The 14,106-nt window shown below is 38.5% G+C and overlaps 2 protein-coding genes across 2 annotated transcripts; one reads left to right on the forward strand and one right to left on the reverse strand.

The window, feature by feature from the left end:
* Positions 1-779: 779 nt before the first annotated feature.
* On the forward strand, positions 780-4,545 carry LOC148844538 (eukaryotic translation initiation factor NCBP-like). Its single transcript, XM_088954548.1, has 6 exons — positions 780-1,276; positions 2,437-2,532; positions 3,235-3,339; positions 3,544-3,621; positions 3,952-4,071; positions 4,186-4,545. Exons 1-6 carry the CDS (start codon positions 1,136-1,138, stop codon positions 4,315-4,317), a joined length of 672 nt encoding a protein of 223 aa, XP_088810674.1. The 5' UTR covers positions 780-1,135; the 3' UTR covers positions 4,318-4,545.
* Positions 4,546-8,296: 3,751 nt separating this feature from the next.
* Positions 8,297-13,631, reverse strand: CSD3 (copper/zinc superoxide dismutase 3). The gene is made up of 7 exons (XM_088954549.1): positions 13,142-13,631; positions 12,936-13,037; positions 12,258-12,353; positions 12,129-12,160; positions 11,935-12,010; positions 9,150-9,203; positions 8,297-8,497 (listed from the first exon to the last, which is right to left on the reverse strand). The coding sequence occupies exons 1-7, from the start codon at positions 13,230-13,232 to the stop codon at positions 8,469-8,471; spliced, it is 480 nt and encodes a 159-aa protein (XP_088810675.1). The 5' UTR covers positions 13,233-13,631; the 3' UTR covers positions 8,297-8,468.
* Between the last annotated feature and the right edge of the window lie 475 nt (positions 13,632-14,106).

Below are 14,106 nucleotides of genomic sequence, written 5' to 3' on the forward strand. Positions count from 1 at the left end.
GGGTCCGCTACTATTGCAAATTGCAGTAGCGACGATGATGAAACTGGGGCGAGAGGAGAAAGAACAAAGGGAATGGGGAGAGAGAGCTAGAGAGAGAATGAAGGGGACAAAGAGAGAAAGAGAGGGAGGGAGAGAGGTCAAATGTGGAGAGGTCCGTCGTTGTTGCAAGTTGCAACAACGGCGGTGATGAGACAAGGGAGAGAGAGAGAGAGTTGCAGAGAGGTTCAGACTCATGGCTTAATCTCTGACTCCTTCAGTGTTTCCAACGATGAAATTACCATTGCTATTATCGCCGCCGTTGCAACTTCTAATAGTGGCGGTGGTCTCTTCCTCCGCCCCCTTCTCCTCTTTGTTCATGGCTTAATCTCTGACTCCTTCAGTGTTTCCAACGATGAAATCACCATTGCTATTATCGCCGCCGTTGCAACTTCTAATAGTGGCGGTGGTCTCTTCCTCCGCCCCCTTCTCCTCTTTGTTCTCCCTCTCCACCTCCCCTCTTCGCATATAAAGAATTTTTCGGAAAACCAGCCCAATTAAGATAACCCTCTTACACGGATTACAAAAAATAGAAGAATAAAACAGTCTTTTTTATCTTATTGTTAACAGAATATTAAAAGGTACTAACGGTAATTTAAATATTAATCAATTATAAAAAAACAATAAAAGTAACGTTAATCAATTAAGATAACCCTCTTAAACGATAATGGTAGTTTAAGAAATTTACCCTTAAAACATTTATGCAATAGATATTAAAACGTAAGGGTAACGTTAGTCAATTCGCACAACAGATTGTACGGCCGAGATCTTCTATTTGATTTTTTTTTGGTAATATATCTTTATTTGATTGATGTGCGGATGAAATCAGAGAGACTAGTAGTGGGGGGAGTGGGAGAGTATTGGATAAGCATAGATGGTATTATTATCAGAGCAAATCTGTGCGCATTGCGCACCTAGTTCACCCGAGACCGAGAGGCTAGCCCGTGACGCCGAGTAGAGTAGTAGGACTCGCGCTTCAACTTGGAGTTCCGGTTCTTCTTCCTCCTCTTCTCTCGCTCGTTCTTTATTTTTTTCCGGAGGGAAAAGAAAGGAAAAGGTTTTTAGGGGTTTCATCAAGGTTTCTGCTGATAAGTGGTGGATGGAGATTTCAGAGAAGAAGGAAGACACCAAGGGTTCCAACGCTCAGCCACCCCTTGATGCATCAGCGCCTGCTGATAAAGAAGCAGAGGAGCGAGAAAGGCAAGAGCGCGAGCTCAAAGCCGGTTTGCATCCTTTAAAGGTCTCTCTCTTTCTCTCTCTCATATTGCTATTGTTGTAATTTATGCAATTCCTATTTTCCATTCGAATCAGGGGCTCTATAAGATGTTTGTCTTCTTGATATTTTATTTTTAGTTTTATTTACTTATTTTTTGTTTGAAATGGATTTTAAGTTTGTGGGGAATTTTTGAATTCTGAAATTTTTATAACCTTTGCATCAGTACCATGTTATGAATGATGTATCGGCGTTGGCATTTGTCTTATTTTTACGTTTTATTTCTAGGTGAATGATGTCAAAAAAAATGTAAATTGGTTTTCGGTTACTTGGCCTTGCATTTATCAAGGCATTCGTGGGCAGTATCTCTTTAAGTCCATTAGATTGGTTCTCCTACGTGGATTAGTTCGAGGAAAAATTCTGCTACAGTGCTACTAGGTGAAGCGGAGGAACTTTAAGAAAATTGTAATTTATTTCAGTCAGTTTCAACGAGAATTAGCATCAAATTTGATAGTACTTTATGAGAAGAAGGGCGAGATTCAGCTAGGACAATTATCACAAAAAATCATATTGATGTTTTGGAAAGACAAATTTCATCTGGACATTGAGAGTTCTTCCCAAATTTATAGTTTCTTCGTGGGCAGGATCTTTTCATGCATTTTGCTATTGACTTGATTTGGGTTCTGATTATTTTAAAGCAGCTTCCGTTAATTGTTGGAAAATAGGTAATTAAGGTGTAACTATTAACTAACAAGGGCATGGCACTAGGACAGTTCCAAACCTTGCTCTTTCAGCTTTCTAGTATGGAGTTCTGCTACCAATCTTCTCTGATGTGGTTTGGAACACAAGTATCGATCGTACAAACTATAAAGTAGTGTCACAGATCTCAATATATGAGAGGGACTTGGAAGAAGGATAGAGGTTAATTTGGGAAGAAGGTCAGCTACCCAGTCATTGCCTTCATATCTATTCACTCCTCTATTCTACCGTATCCTCTTTTCTTTAATAAATTTTACATGTGTGTATTTTTTGTACTGGTAATAGCTTTCATTGGGAAATTGTGATTAAGTTGTATAGTGCATTTTATCATTTCTATTTTGCATAATAATTTGTTCCATACCTTTCTTTGTTGTGTATGATTTTTTGGTAAATTATCTCTACTTTTTCTCAATGTTTTGAAATTTCAGTACAAATTTGTATTTTGGTACACACGCCGAACACCTGGAGTTCGGTCACAAACGTCATATGAAGACAATATAAAGAAAATCGTGGAATTCAGTACGGTAAGTTCCTTGTTGAAGCACAGTAGAAGTATGATGTGATTACTGTAGTTAAATGTTTTTAAACATTTGAAAAGGTTTTAAAATGTGGAGGTATGAAGTCTCTAGGATCTTCTGAATTAAGAAGTAACACCTCATCATCTAAAAAAAAGGGCTTAAAATGAGAAAAACTGTAAACTATGCAAAAGATAACTATATCTTTATACAAGAATGTATAGATTAATTACTTGTCATATGAACAAAGAATACAAAATAACACCAACTCTTTTTTATTTGATAAAATAGCAAGGGCATTCTTATAATCCTTGTAGACTATTATAAATCGCTTAATGTTTACTATTAAAAAATAATAACAATGAAAGAGACCTCAATTTTGGAATTTGACCTTGACCTGTTCTTGTCAAATGAAAATCCTATTTTATACAAGGCACCTCAAGGTGTGATCCATGTGTATTATCTTTATAGGTATGAACCTCACAGTTGAGCTTAGGGCAAAAGTTCGAGTTTAAACTCCAGGGTGTTTTCCTTAAGCCTCATATTGAGGCAAACCCTAAGGTGGGTTTGACATGTCCTTTAAAATGTTGCTGTCAACCCTTAGTTTAAAAGTCATTCTTTCTCTTTGATCACCATGTGACTAATTTATCGCAAATTCAAATTGTATGCTTTTAAAAATTCTTTTGCTGATAGTAAAAATATCATGTTTAGGTTGAAGGTTTTTGGGTTTGTTACTGCCATCTGGCCCGTCCTTCTTCTTTGCCAAGTCCAACTGACTTGCATCTATTCAAGGAAGGTATTCGTCCTTTGTGGGAGGTAAGAATTTGAGACCCAACAATACCATTTTATTGTTCTTTTCAATGAGAACTTTTCTTTATTCATCAACTCTTCAACTCAAAGATATCAAAACAATTCTTAATCAACACCTCTATATGTGTTGATTGAACTCTATGTTTTGATATTGCACTACTTTCTACCAAAAAGAAATATCGCACTACTTGAACATCTCTTTGTGCTCAGGATACTGCCAACTGCAATGGTGGAAAATGGATAATACGATTCAAAAAGGCTGTGTCAGGTCGCTTCTGGGAGGATCTGGTAAGATGGTATTTCCTATTTTTTTAAAGCATTTAAGCTTTTAAGATTCAATTGAAACTCTGTATCATATTAGTTTATTGAAGATGGTATTTCCTATTTTGTATGTTAAAATTGCAGTTCAAGCACAATAGTAGTTTAACAAATTCCAATTCCTGGAAATAGTGATTCAACCTGGGTTGGGCTGGGTTATGAATTTGTTAAATTTTCAATGGGTCCGAGCCCAAACTTGAGATTATAACCATGTTGTTCTCTTTTTTTCCCAATATCCACTATTCTTTCCGTAAGGTTATCAAATTGATGGTAATCAGTCTCTTGGGATGCTTGATGAAGGTTCTAGCCTTGGTTGGTGATCAACTTGATTATGGGGACAACATATGCGGTGCAGTATTAAGCGTTCGTTTCAATGAGGACATATTGAGTGTCTGGAATCGCAATGCATCTGATCATCAGGTCAGTGGTGCTGATTATAATGACTATCATTATAGCTTGTGAAGATTGCTTTCGCTGTACTGTAATCCAACAAGCAGTGGAGTTTGATTCTAAAATCATGTGTCTATTCATCAGGCTGTGATGGCTTTAAGGGATGCAATCAAAAGACAGTTGAAGCTTCCCCATAGCTATGTAATGGAATATAAGGCCCATGATGCATCTTTGCGTGATAACTCGTCATACAGAAACACATGGTTGAGAGGATAGGGGTAAATCCAGTTCTTGTAATTACAGGATGGAGAGTTTCTTCAGAGGTCTTAAAAGCTTAAATGCCTTGTTAATGGGTTTCTTCATACCATCTACACTTTGTATTGAGTTCATCAAGTGATACAGTTTTTATTCTTCAAACACAGTTGCTTGATTCAGTTCTGAGACTTTACAGGTACAAGGTGGTAAATTGTAGTCCTTAATCTACTAAGATCTTTTTAAGAGCAATTACAGTCTTGTATGAATGTGATCAAGGCAAAATTAGGTGACATGTTAAAGCGTTTTTGGCCTGTCAAGGCGAATCGTGCAAGGAATGTCTCACCCATTTTATTAGAAGTGTTATCTTATTAAATTTCAGAGATACGAAAGATAATCGGTTACTGGCTTACTGCCATGTTGCATGTATGAGTGGCAGCTGGTCTCGAATCTTGACCTACTTGATTCCCCCCGGGGTTCCCCAAGGTCTAGTTTTGAACTTTTGAACACTCTTCTTTGTTGGATGATTGGGTGGTGATAAAGCATAGACTACTGAAAAACAAAAACTTGTTTTACCCAAGGTTCAAAATATCATACGTCTAATTCGCCGGTAGCTTTTCTTCTTTTCTTTTAATTTTTTTCAAATCTGGTTCTGAGGGGTCGGTTTATACTCCCTGAATCGGTTGAAACCCCAATCCACCCTTAGGGGCATATTGATAATTGAGTAAATTATAAAGACCCCCCTATAGTCTGTGACAAAGACCCCCATAACTTTGTTTTGCCATAAAGACTCTTTTTTGTACTATGACTATGAAACAAAGACCCCCTTCCGTTGGTCTTTCGTCCAAAAAATGAAAATCTGCCGTTCTAATAATTTTTAATTCCCATACTACCCTTGTAATAATTATTCGGGAATACCCCTCGGCTTCTTCTCTCCCTCAGGAACCACAAGTTGATTTCCATCGACCCTTTTGGCTTTGCCCAAGAGGCTAATCAGTGGGAGTTTTGAAGTTTTTGAAGTATTAATCTTCAGGGCTTGAATAAACGCAGACTTACCGAAGTTCAACTTGTCTGAGCCAATCATTCCGGTGAAGTTGTTTACGGAGATGTTCGAGAACTCAAGTGCAGGAAAATCAGATGGGAAGCTTCCGTTGATGACGTTGTTGGAAATGTCGAGGTACTGCAGCGAGCGAAGATTGGCATGGGTTCCACGCTCCCTGAAATGTTGCAACCTGAGAGGTCGAGATATTGAACTGATGACAACGACGAAACCGAACTGGTTTTTGATGTGGGGGCGAAGACCAACATTTCCTCCAAGACAATTCATGGCGAGATTGACTTCGACGAGGCTCGACATCGACCAGAACCAACCTAGAACAAACCCTTGTAATTTATTGTAGGATAGATCCATATACTGTAACTTGGATAGATTTCAAAGATAATTCCATGAAACGATTCCGCTCAGATTTCTTTCCGGAAGCTTTACTTCCCTAATTGGAGGATTCGAGCAGTTCCCATCTCCAGATTCGAAAAGCGACAAGTCAAATCCAGCGACGGAGTGAAAGGCTCGGGAGATCAACTCCCGGCCTATAGTATTACAACTAGTACTAGGTGCTCTGCCCACCTTTAACGCGTTAGATATACAGAGAAAATGGGGACTCTGGTATCTAACACATCAACTATCTAAACACGATCAGCAAGATCTTGTGCATGCCAACTGTTCGATTGAGTTCGGTCTAGATTCAGATTAACAATCGAAGATCAGTTAGCGCATGTGTGGCTTTTGATTGTACAAACAAAAACAAACAGAATAATTCTCATCTTCTTCACTAAAATACGTACGTCGCACGTATTAGGTCAGGAATAATAATGTTGACCATCCATTTTCATACTTTACACAATCAAGTTTGCGTTTTGAACTGGTACTATATATCTACTACTCCTCGTCCAAGCAACTCAATATATATGTTCAGGAATAAATCAGATCTGTTCCTATGACGAAGAACAATCTATAAGAATAAGCAACCGTCGTAGCTACCATCACTAGTGGCCAATTCCCGGACTTGGGCGGGATTTCTTTATCCCTTCCATCAAGTAGTTAACGTACTCTGCAAATCGGTTCCCCTTATCTCCAGAATTCTTGATTGCCTCGAGAAATAGATTGCTAATAAGCTGAAATGTATCTCCTTCTTCTTCCATGCATTCGTGCTGTTTTGGATCGCTTAATGGTCGGGCTTGTGTGGTGGAAAAGAGCAAGGCGATCGAGCCCAACAAGAGAATAATTGAGAGAAGGAAGCAGCCAAGGTGGGATGATCTTGATTTTCTAGCCATGAATATATCTTGTATGTGTGGTATCATAATTAACCAGCTTCAATTACCCTCTTCTTGCTAATGCTAGCTAGGAGGAGGCTATATATGCTACAAAACTGAGCAGTATTAATAGCTAGCAGTAATTTATAGCTAGGGAGGAGGCTATATATGCTACAAAACCGAGCAGTTCCCATCTCCAGATTCGAAAAGTGGAGTCAAATCCGGCGACGGAGTTAAAGAATCGGGAGATTAACCGGTCTATAGTATTACAACTATATTCCAGAAAGCAATAAGAGACGGAACGAGCACAACCTTGCAGAAAACTCCATTACAGAACCCAACCTTATGTTTCCCGGAATCTTTTCAGGTTTCAACCTCCATGTACTTGCAGCGAAAGAGAACGAGTTTCGATGATCTGAGCTTGTGACCAGGGATTCAGTGAGAAGAAACAATCCTCTTGGATGGACCATTTGGCAGAATTGAGTAGGGAAACACCCCGAATTAGCCGCAGCAACAAGTTATGGCGGCTATGGCCGAGAGGAACGGAAAACAGGGGAAAGCGGGAAGAAGAAAGAGAGGAGAGAAAGGGGAAGGGGAAGAGGAGAGATGGGGGAGAGAGAGAAATATGAAGGAATCTGAGGTAGAGGGGTCTGTCTAACGGTCATAGTATAAGGGGGTCTTTGTCACAAAAAAAGTACAAGGGGGGTCTTTGTCACAGACCCCATAGTACAAGGGGGATTTTTATAATTTACCCTTGATAGTTTTTTTTTTTTTTTTCAAATCTGGTTTAGAGGGGTCGGTATGGACCGGTTGAAACCCCGATACACCCTCTACAGGGGCATATTGATAGTTATTTATTTATTTATTTATTCAAATCTGATTCAGAGGGATCATTAAGGTCCATCCGCCCCCTGAACTGGTTGAAACCCCAATACACCTGTAGAGATGTATCATAAATTCCTAATTTGTATCAGCTGACATATGTATCGATACTTTGAACCTTGGTTTTACCCCTAATTATTATTACTAGAGATTTGTTTTAGAAGATAGATACACTTCTTACCATGCTAACGAGGGAGGATATCTCTTTTCTTTTCAATTATGTCAATTATACTAGATACAATATCTTGATATATATATATATATATATATATATATATATTATAGGATGTCAATATTACAAATTTACAATATTTTCCTTTTTCCCTTCCTATCTTTGGGAAAGAAGAGTTGAGTTGTGCGAATAAACAAGAAGAAAAGGCCATATTTGAAACTGGCATCCTTCACATTCACATTGGCCAACAATTACATTCTGATGTAATTGGAAAGAGCTCCTCTCAAGAAGAATTAAGGATATATGTATATATATTTTTTATTTTTAATCAGTTGAAAGTGAAATGGTTTCAATTGCGTCTTGGTATTGGTATAAGATGCTCTCTCTTATTTGCTGGTGGATTATTTTTCCCCTACGCTTGTAACTGTGTTTGGATTTTGGATCTCCTAAAATGGAGATACGCAGAGAGTGAAATTCTTGATGACAAGCAATCTGATGCGTGTGCAAATTAGCTATTGCAAATATACTGCCGCTAACAAACGACCACTAACAAGTTTGATTGCAACCTTTTCCAACTCCAGAGAGTAAAGCATGCAAAACCGCAAACATCCAATAAATGAGAAGTACAAATCTGAGACGTGTTAAAGCTCATGCATTATTTAAAATCAACCAAGAATTATCAGAACCCTATTTGGTCAACATGTTTTTTCACGAGGAAGATAATGCTGTTTAATCAATATATGATACATATACCCGTATCCCATGCATGAAACTAGCCTTGATGCTCAGTCTCGATCTGCGCTAATTGCGGCTATACAGCTGATTGAAGTCCAATGATACCTGCCACATGACATGTGTTACTCTGGTTTCTATTATTATGTGCAAGAAGGAAATAAGAAAATAGAGCCAAAAACCAGATCATAAATGTAGGCAGGCAAGAGCCCAGTTGCACATATTGCAGGCATTCAGCAACTCACCATCTGATGCCCACTTATAAGCTTTCCTTCAACATCTGACTGCATTTTCTGATTTTTCGCATCATACATTTTCACTCTTTTGTTTGACAATTAGATAAAAAACTATCTAACATGCACCTGATTATCCAGATGCCTGGCCCCCAGTCTGGGTCCATTAGCTTTGGACCAGATCATAGTCAGGTCCTGTTTACTTGTTTGGAACCACCAGTGTCATACATGGGCTTGGACCTCACAAGACCCAAAAACGGCACACATGATAATGTCCATGCTTGGGCCCTGTCCTGGACCCAACAAGTTGACACTTCAGATGAGTTCAGTGACCAGGAGGCGTTTAGGTGGGCGCCATAAGATGGTGGGTCCCCTCACTATTATATACATGCATGGTGTTCAACTTCTTGTTGGTGTCACCATGTTCAAGGACCTATATTCTCCAAAGCGAGAGAGCAAGCAGAGAGCCAATGAACCAAGAAACCAATCATGATTCTATAATAATCATAGGGTAGAGACAAAATTACCACATCCAATTCTTCCACCTGCATTCCCGGTTGTCTTGCTAAGTTCATGTCCACCTGTAACATTGACAAAACTCAATAAGTGCCACAATAAAAAGAAACTGTAAGTTTTAAACGTGGGGCTGAGACCAATGAGCATTTTCTACACCTAAAGAGTTCTACGAAGTCCAGAATATGGTTGGAGCAAAATGAGATAGCAGAGTAGATGACCCCATATAGTTGGGTAAGGCATGGGAGATGATGATGATGATGATGAAAATGAGATAGCAGAGTAACAGGGCAATCAATCCTCGACCAAAATGATTTGTATGCAGATGAACCAAGTATTTCATCGAAGTCTTGGCTCAGTTTGGTACCAAACACCATTCTTTCTTCTTTTCTTTTAATTTTTATTTTTATTTTTGGTGGGAGGATATGGACTCATGAACCCCACGATGCCAGGGGATCCAAGCAACCCAAAAGGTGATCCAGATGCTAGCATGACATAGGATCCTTGGCATGGAAAAGACCGATAGCTCCTGGTGCCCATGCAACATAACAGGCTAATTGAAGGCGAGCCAGATTTAGAACTACCAATGGCTGCTTGACTACTATCACTGATCATCATTGAAAGAACTGGAGGTCGATAGATTGATGACAAAGAGGTAAAGTATTGCTGAATGAACCAACATGCCCACAAAAGGATGCTAACCTGTAAAGTTTTGACAACACCACCATCTTCTGATTGTTATTCTGGTTACATTCCGTTCTCAAGGATGAAAATTCACAGAACCTTTTTCCTATAGTCAGAAATGGGAATGCCACTAATAACAGATATATTGATGGAAACCACTGCCACCTTACATATCAGATGACAGAATTTCATTTTGAGTACCATCAGTGTCATCTTCTTTTGAGGTCCTTTCACATTTTCCAGAGCTGACCAAGATCCTGCTTTTTTCCAGGTTGAGCAAACATCTTATGACTAACTTGTAGGAGGGTGCATGGAATCTCTATGTCTACTACAAGGTTGTGTTCATTGTACAAGCAATCTTAGTTTCATATTCATCCTACCTACAGCAGAAATGTGGAATACAAGCCTCCTCTTCCCTGTTAAGATGGTTGGTTCTTCTGCATTTTAAATCTCTAGATTGGGATGAAATCTTTTGTACTAGATATTAAACCAGCCACTAAAAACTCCAATACAAGCCCTTCCATATTACTAATGGGAGACCCTCAAGGAACTGATGCTGAGTAGCCTTGAAGACAGCTTTCCAGCAAGACAAAATCCAATTCATGGAAACTCTACTGCTAACATTCCAACTTTTCCAAAGGTTATCATCTTTTCCTTGTTCAAAATCTTTGGAGTCAGGCCATGGGATAAATAGAATATATAAAGAAAGATGTCCAGGGTAATGCTCTTACCCATTAGGTACTGTTTTTCTTTCTCTTTAGACAATCAAGAATGTAAAAGCAAGAATCTCCTAGAGTGGGTATCAGCTAGTATCTTCAAAAGTGGTCTATCTCTTCTAAAATGCTTTTCTACTCAAGTCAACAGGCTAGGCATGACTATTTAGTAAAGCCTATAGTATATGTCAAATGGTCTCAAAAGAAGACTCGGTGGTCCTATACAAACAATATGCATAGTAGACCCCCTCCCTCACAAGTGAGACATAAGAGAAGATACTATGAAAGTCCTGAAAAAGTGCAAATGAAGTGTTCTTACAGCCCATAGCATCAAAAATCAAAGCTAATTAAGGAGTCTCTTTTCCTCTGGCTTAACAATTCCCTACAAGCATCAAAGTATAGGCCTATTCCTTGTATGCAGACATTCATCTCATCTTAGTTATCATGGGAACGTTTTTATTTTCCAGTACTATAGAATTTAAATGCGTTGAAGACCCTTAACATAATGGTGGCTCCATGTTACTCAGAAAGCAACCTGGAATCTCATCTGTCCCCATTAAAAAAAAAAGAAAAAAAAAAGAAAAAGAAAAAACAAAACTTCTACTGGAAAATGATGAATCTTACATGGCACATGGGCTAACTCATAAACTTTTCCAAGGAATTCATTTTGGGAAGGAAAAAATTACTCTTAAGAATTTATAATACTTGAATACAATAGTTGCCAAGAAGATAATGTAGGAAACTATGAACAAAGTAGAAGAGAGACACATAAAAAGTTCACAGACCCTGCTTTTCTTGATATAGGATTACACTCCATATATAGGCATCTCTGATGGAAAATGAGGTTGCTAGCATTTAAGAATAAAATACTGCCTTCTCCAATATATTCAGTTTTAGAAATAATCACCAAAGTTTAGTGAAATGAGACAGGAAACCTTATGAAGAACTCTGCACCCAAAAGCTACTCATCAACCATCATGTTATTACTCCAATGAATGCATGTGCATTGTCACTATGCATCATGATTAGTAACAAACTGATCATTAAGTTTTTACCTTCTCAGTTTGTAAATCTGCCTAGAGGAAGAGATTCAAGTCTTTCCAGCATCTAGCTCCATGTTTTAAAACCTAGTAATAACATCTCTAATTAAGAAGAAAATGAAAAAAAAATATCCGTTATAGTGCCTTGTGGTACTACCTTTCTACTTAAATTTCATGACCTACAAGCAAATGGAAACCAAGGTTTGAATTTATTCAGCCACTACTGACTTGGAAAAGAAAAACACCTTATTCAGATACTTAACCTCTCCAACTTCAAATACTCTTTGCCAGAAGTTCTGGGAAACAAACTGAGCTATTTGTACCAGAACCTTTCAAAGAAATAGTAGTTTCCAATGGCATACCTTTGCCAAGATCATCAGGATCAGCATGTACAACAACTGCCCTTCCGAGTATTGAGTGCTGCCCAGTTAGGGGAATCTACATTTCAGAGAGAGTGAAATGAACTCTCCAAACCTCAAATGAAATTGCTAAGACACTCCATAATGCAAGAATTTGAAATAGCAACATAGGGTAGGTAAAGGGTAGAATATAAAACCTGCATATCCTTAATGGAAATTTCAGCAACTCCTAGAAGCAAAGTAAGCTACAGTTAGATGAACAAACAACTCAGACCAACATCTTTAATAAGAAATAAGAAGAAGAAAACAAAATAGACAACACAAACCATCTGGGCCTGCCACTATGTTTCCCAGGTCACCCGCATGCCTCTCTTCATCAGAAGGAGCTCCATGATCCTTCTTTAGTGGATTGAAGTGAGGTCCTGCAATAAGGGGATAAAAAAGAAAACACCAAAACCTATATTTTACTAACCAAACCACAAGAACAGAACTGGCAAAGAAATGGGTGAAAATCAACATTCTAGCTTGATTAAATACAGTGACTACCACAAAAAAAAAATGACCATTTTAGGGGGTGATCACCACTATGTTTGATTTTGTTTTGCCAAAGAAAAAAAAAATCAGACTGAAAACATAAAACCAAAATTGAAGATAAATAAACAGAGAAGGAGCTCAACAATCCTTCTTTACCGGGTTCAAATGAGGCCCTGCAATATAAAATCCGAGCTTAATTAACAGACAAACTTCATCATCCTTGTTTATTGGATAAAAAAATGAGGGCCTTGAATATGGGAAGAAGACGAAAAAAAACAAGAAACCAAGTTTACTAATCAAACCACAAGAATAGAACCAGCAAAGAAATAGGTAAGCATCAACGATTTAATGTTGATGAAAAAAACTTTAATCAATTAAACCAAAAGCATAAGATCAAGTAAAGAAAAGGGTATCCATCAAAAATTCAAAATTCGAGCTTAATCAGCATAGAAACACATAGAAAGACCCACCGGTAGAATTGCAGCCATTGGTGGTATCGCCGAGAGAATGAATATGGAATCCATGGAAACCGGGCGAGAGGCCTGTGATTTTTCCTTTGACATGGGTAACCCCTATAAATTAAAAGCCACTACAAGCTCAGGAAAAAATAAAAATAAAAATAACAGAGACAGAGACAGAGAGGTGGGTGGGGGAAGGGATGGAGGGAAGTAGAGACCGTTGGGTTCTTGGACAAACTGAATAGAGCCTCTGACGTTGTTGGTGCCGGTGATGATAGCAATCGCTTTAACAGCGCCTTTTGCAGCCATTTTCTCAGTCAATTGAGAGTTGAAACGTAGTCTCCGGCTCTTGCTTGTTCTTCAGTTCTATAATCGTATAAAATGGATTCGACAAGAGAAGGGGTGTGTCGTTGGTTTCTTATAAGTTAGCAGCAGCTCGTGAGGATCACTCAGTCAGTCGGCACTCAGCACCACTGGTTCTGCGTCCTACCTGGCGCATTCTAGTGAGACCTTGCAGCCAACATAAAAAAATAAATAGCCTATCAAGTTGATGCTTCAGTTCCAGTGTCCCAAGTCCAATCTCAGCTAAGAAATTGGCGCCAAAAAGAATCAACATCATCACTCGTCAGATGATCAAGGCAACTAACTATTGGACGATAAAAAAGATTCCTTTTATAGAACTTAGGACCCACCAAAATGGTGGACCCTGATACTCTGAGAGAAGACCGTGGCTCTTATACTGAGAAAAGCCAGCCAGTGTAACATTTCTTGTTATTTAGGCTCCGTTCGTTTTTCGGTTATACAACATTGGGAATGCCTGTCTGCCTGAGACTCAGAATATCAATTATTCGGGTTCGAATAACGAACGCTTGTTGAAGCCGGATAAGCGTCATCTCCCCCACCTCTCTTTAGTCTATACCCGGGTAAAGAGTATACACTGGAAACTTGCTTATCCAGACAAATGGACAAGTTTAAACTTGCTTGACAAACCGTTATTACCCAAGAAAAAAAAAATGAACGCCGCCTTATTTGACATCTTTTAGACAGATATAATCGAATAGTGGGCGGTCTCTGAATAAATTGATTGGTCCTGCATTTGGTTTTGGTCCACATGGGAGAAATTAACAAAGATTTAATATTATTTTGTGCGATCAGAATTTAGGATGGCTTAACTTGTTCATAC

This window comes from Nelumbo lutea, chromosome 7 (assembly GCF_056320005.1).
Source record: "Nelumbo lutea isolate HS-2025 chromosome 7, American lotus-T2T, whole genome shotgun sequence".
Taxonomy (NCBI): domain Eukaryota; kingdom Viridiplantae; phylum Streptophyta; class Magnoliopsida; order Proteales; family Nelumbonaceae; genus Nelumbo; species Nelumbo lutea.

Bases quoted from the DNA above. Each gene is read 5' to 3' on its own strand.
- LOC148844538 (XM_088954548.1), top strand. From the start codon at position 1,136: ATGGAGATTTCAGAGAAGAAGGAAGACACCAAGGGTTCCAACGCTCAG. The intron at 3,340-3,543 runs GTAAGAATTTGA...CTTTGTGCTCAG, and splicing joins GTATTCGTCCTTTGTGGGAG to GATACTGCCAACTGCAATGG. The intron at 4,072-4,185 runs GTCAGTGGTGCT...TCTATTCATCAG, and splicing joins GCAATGCATCTGATCATCAG to GCTGTGATGGCTTTAAGGGA.
- CSD3 (XM_088954549.1), bottom strand. From the start codon at position 13,232: ATGGCTGCAAAAGGCGCTGTTAAAGCGATTGCTATCATCACCGGCACC. The intron at 12,354-12,935 runs GTGGGTCTTTCT...CCCTTATTGCAG, and splicing joins CAATGGCTGCAATTCTACCG to GACCTCACTTCAATCCACTA. The intron at 12,011-12,128 runs GTTTTATATTCT...TCTGAAATGTAG, and splicing joins TTTCCATTAAGGATATGCAG to ATTCCCCTAACTGGGCAGCA.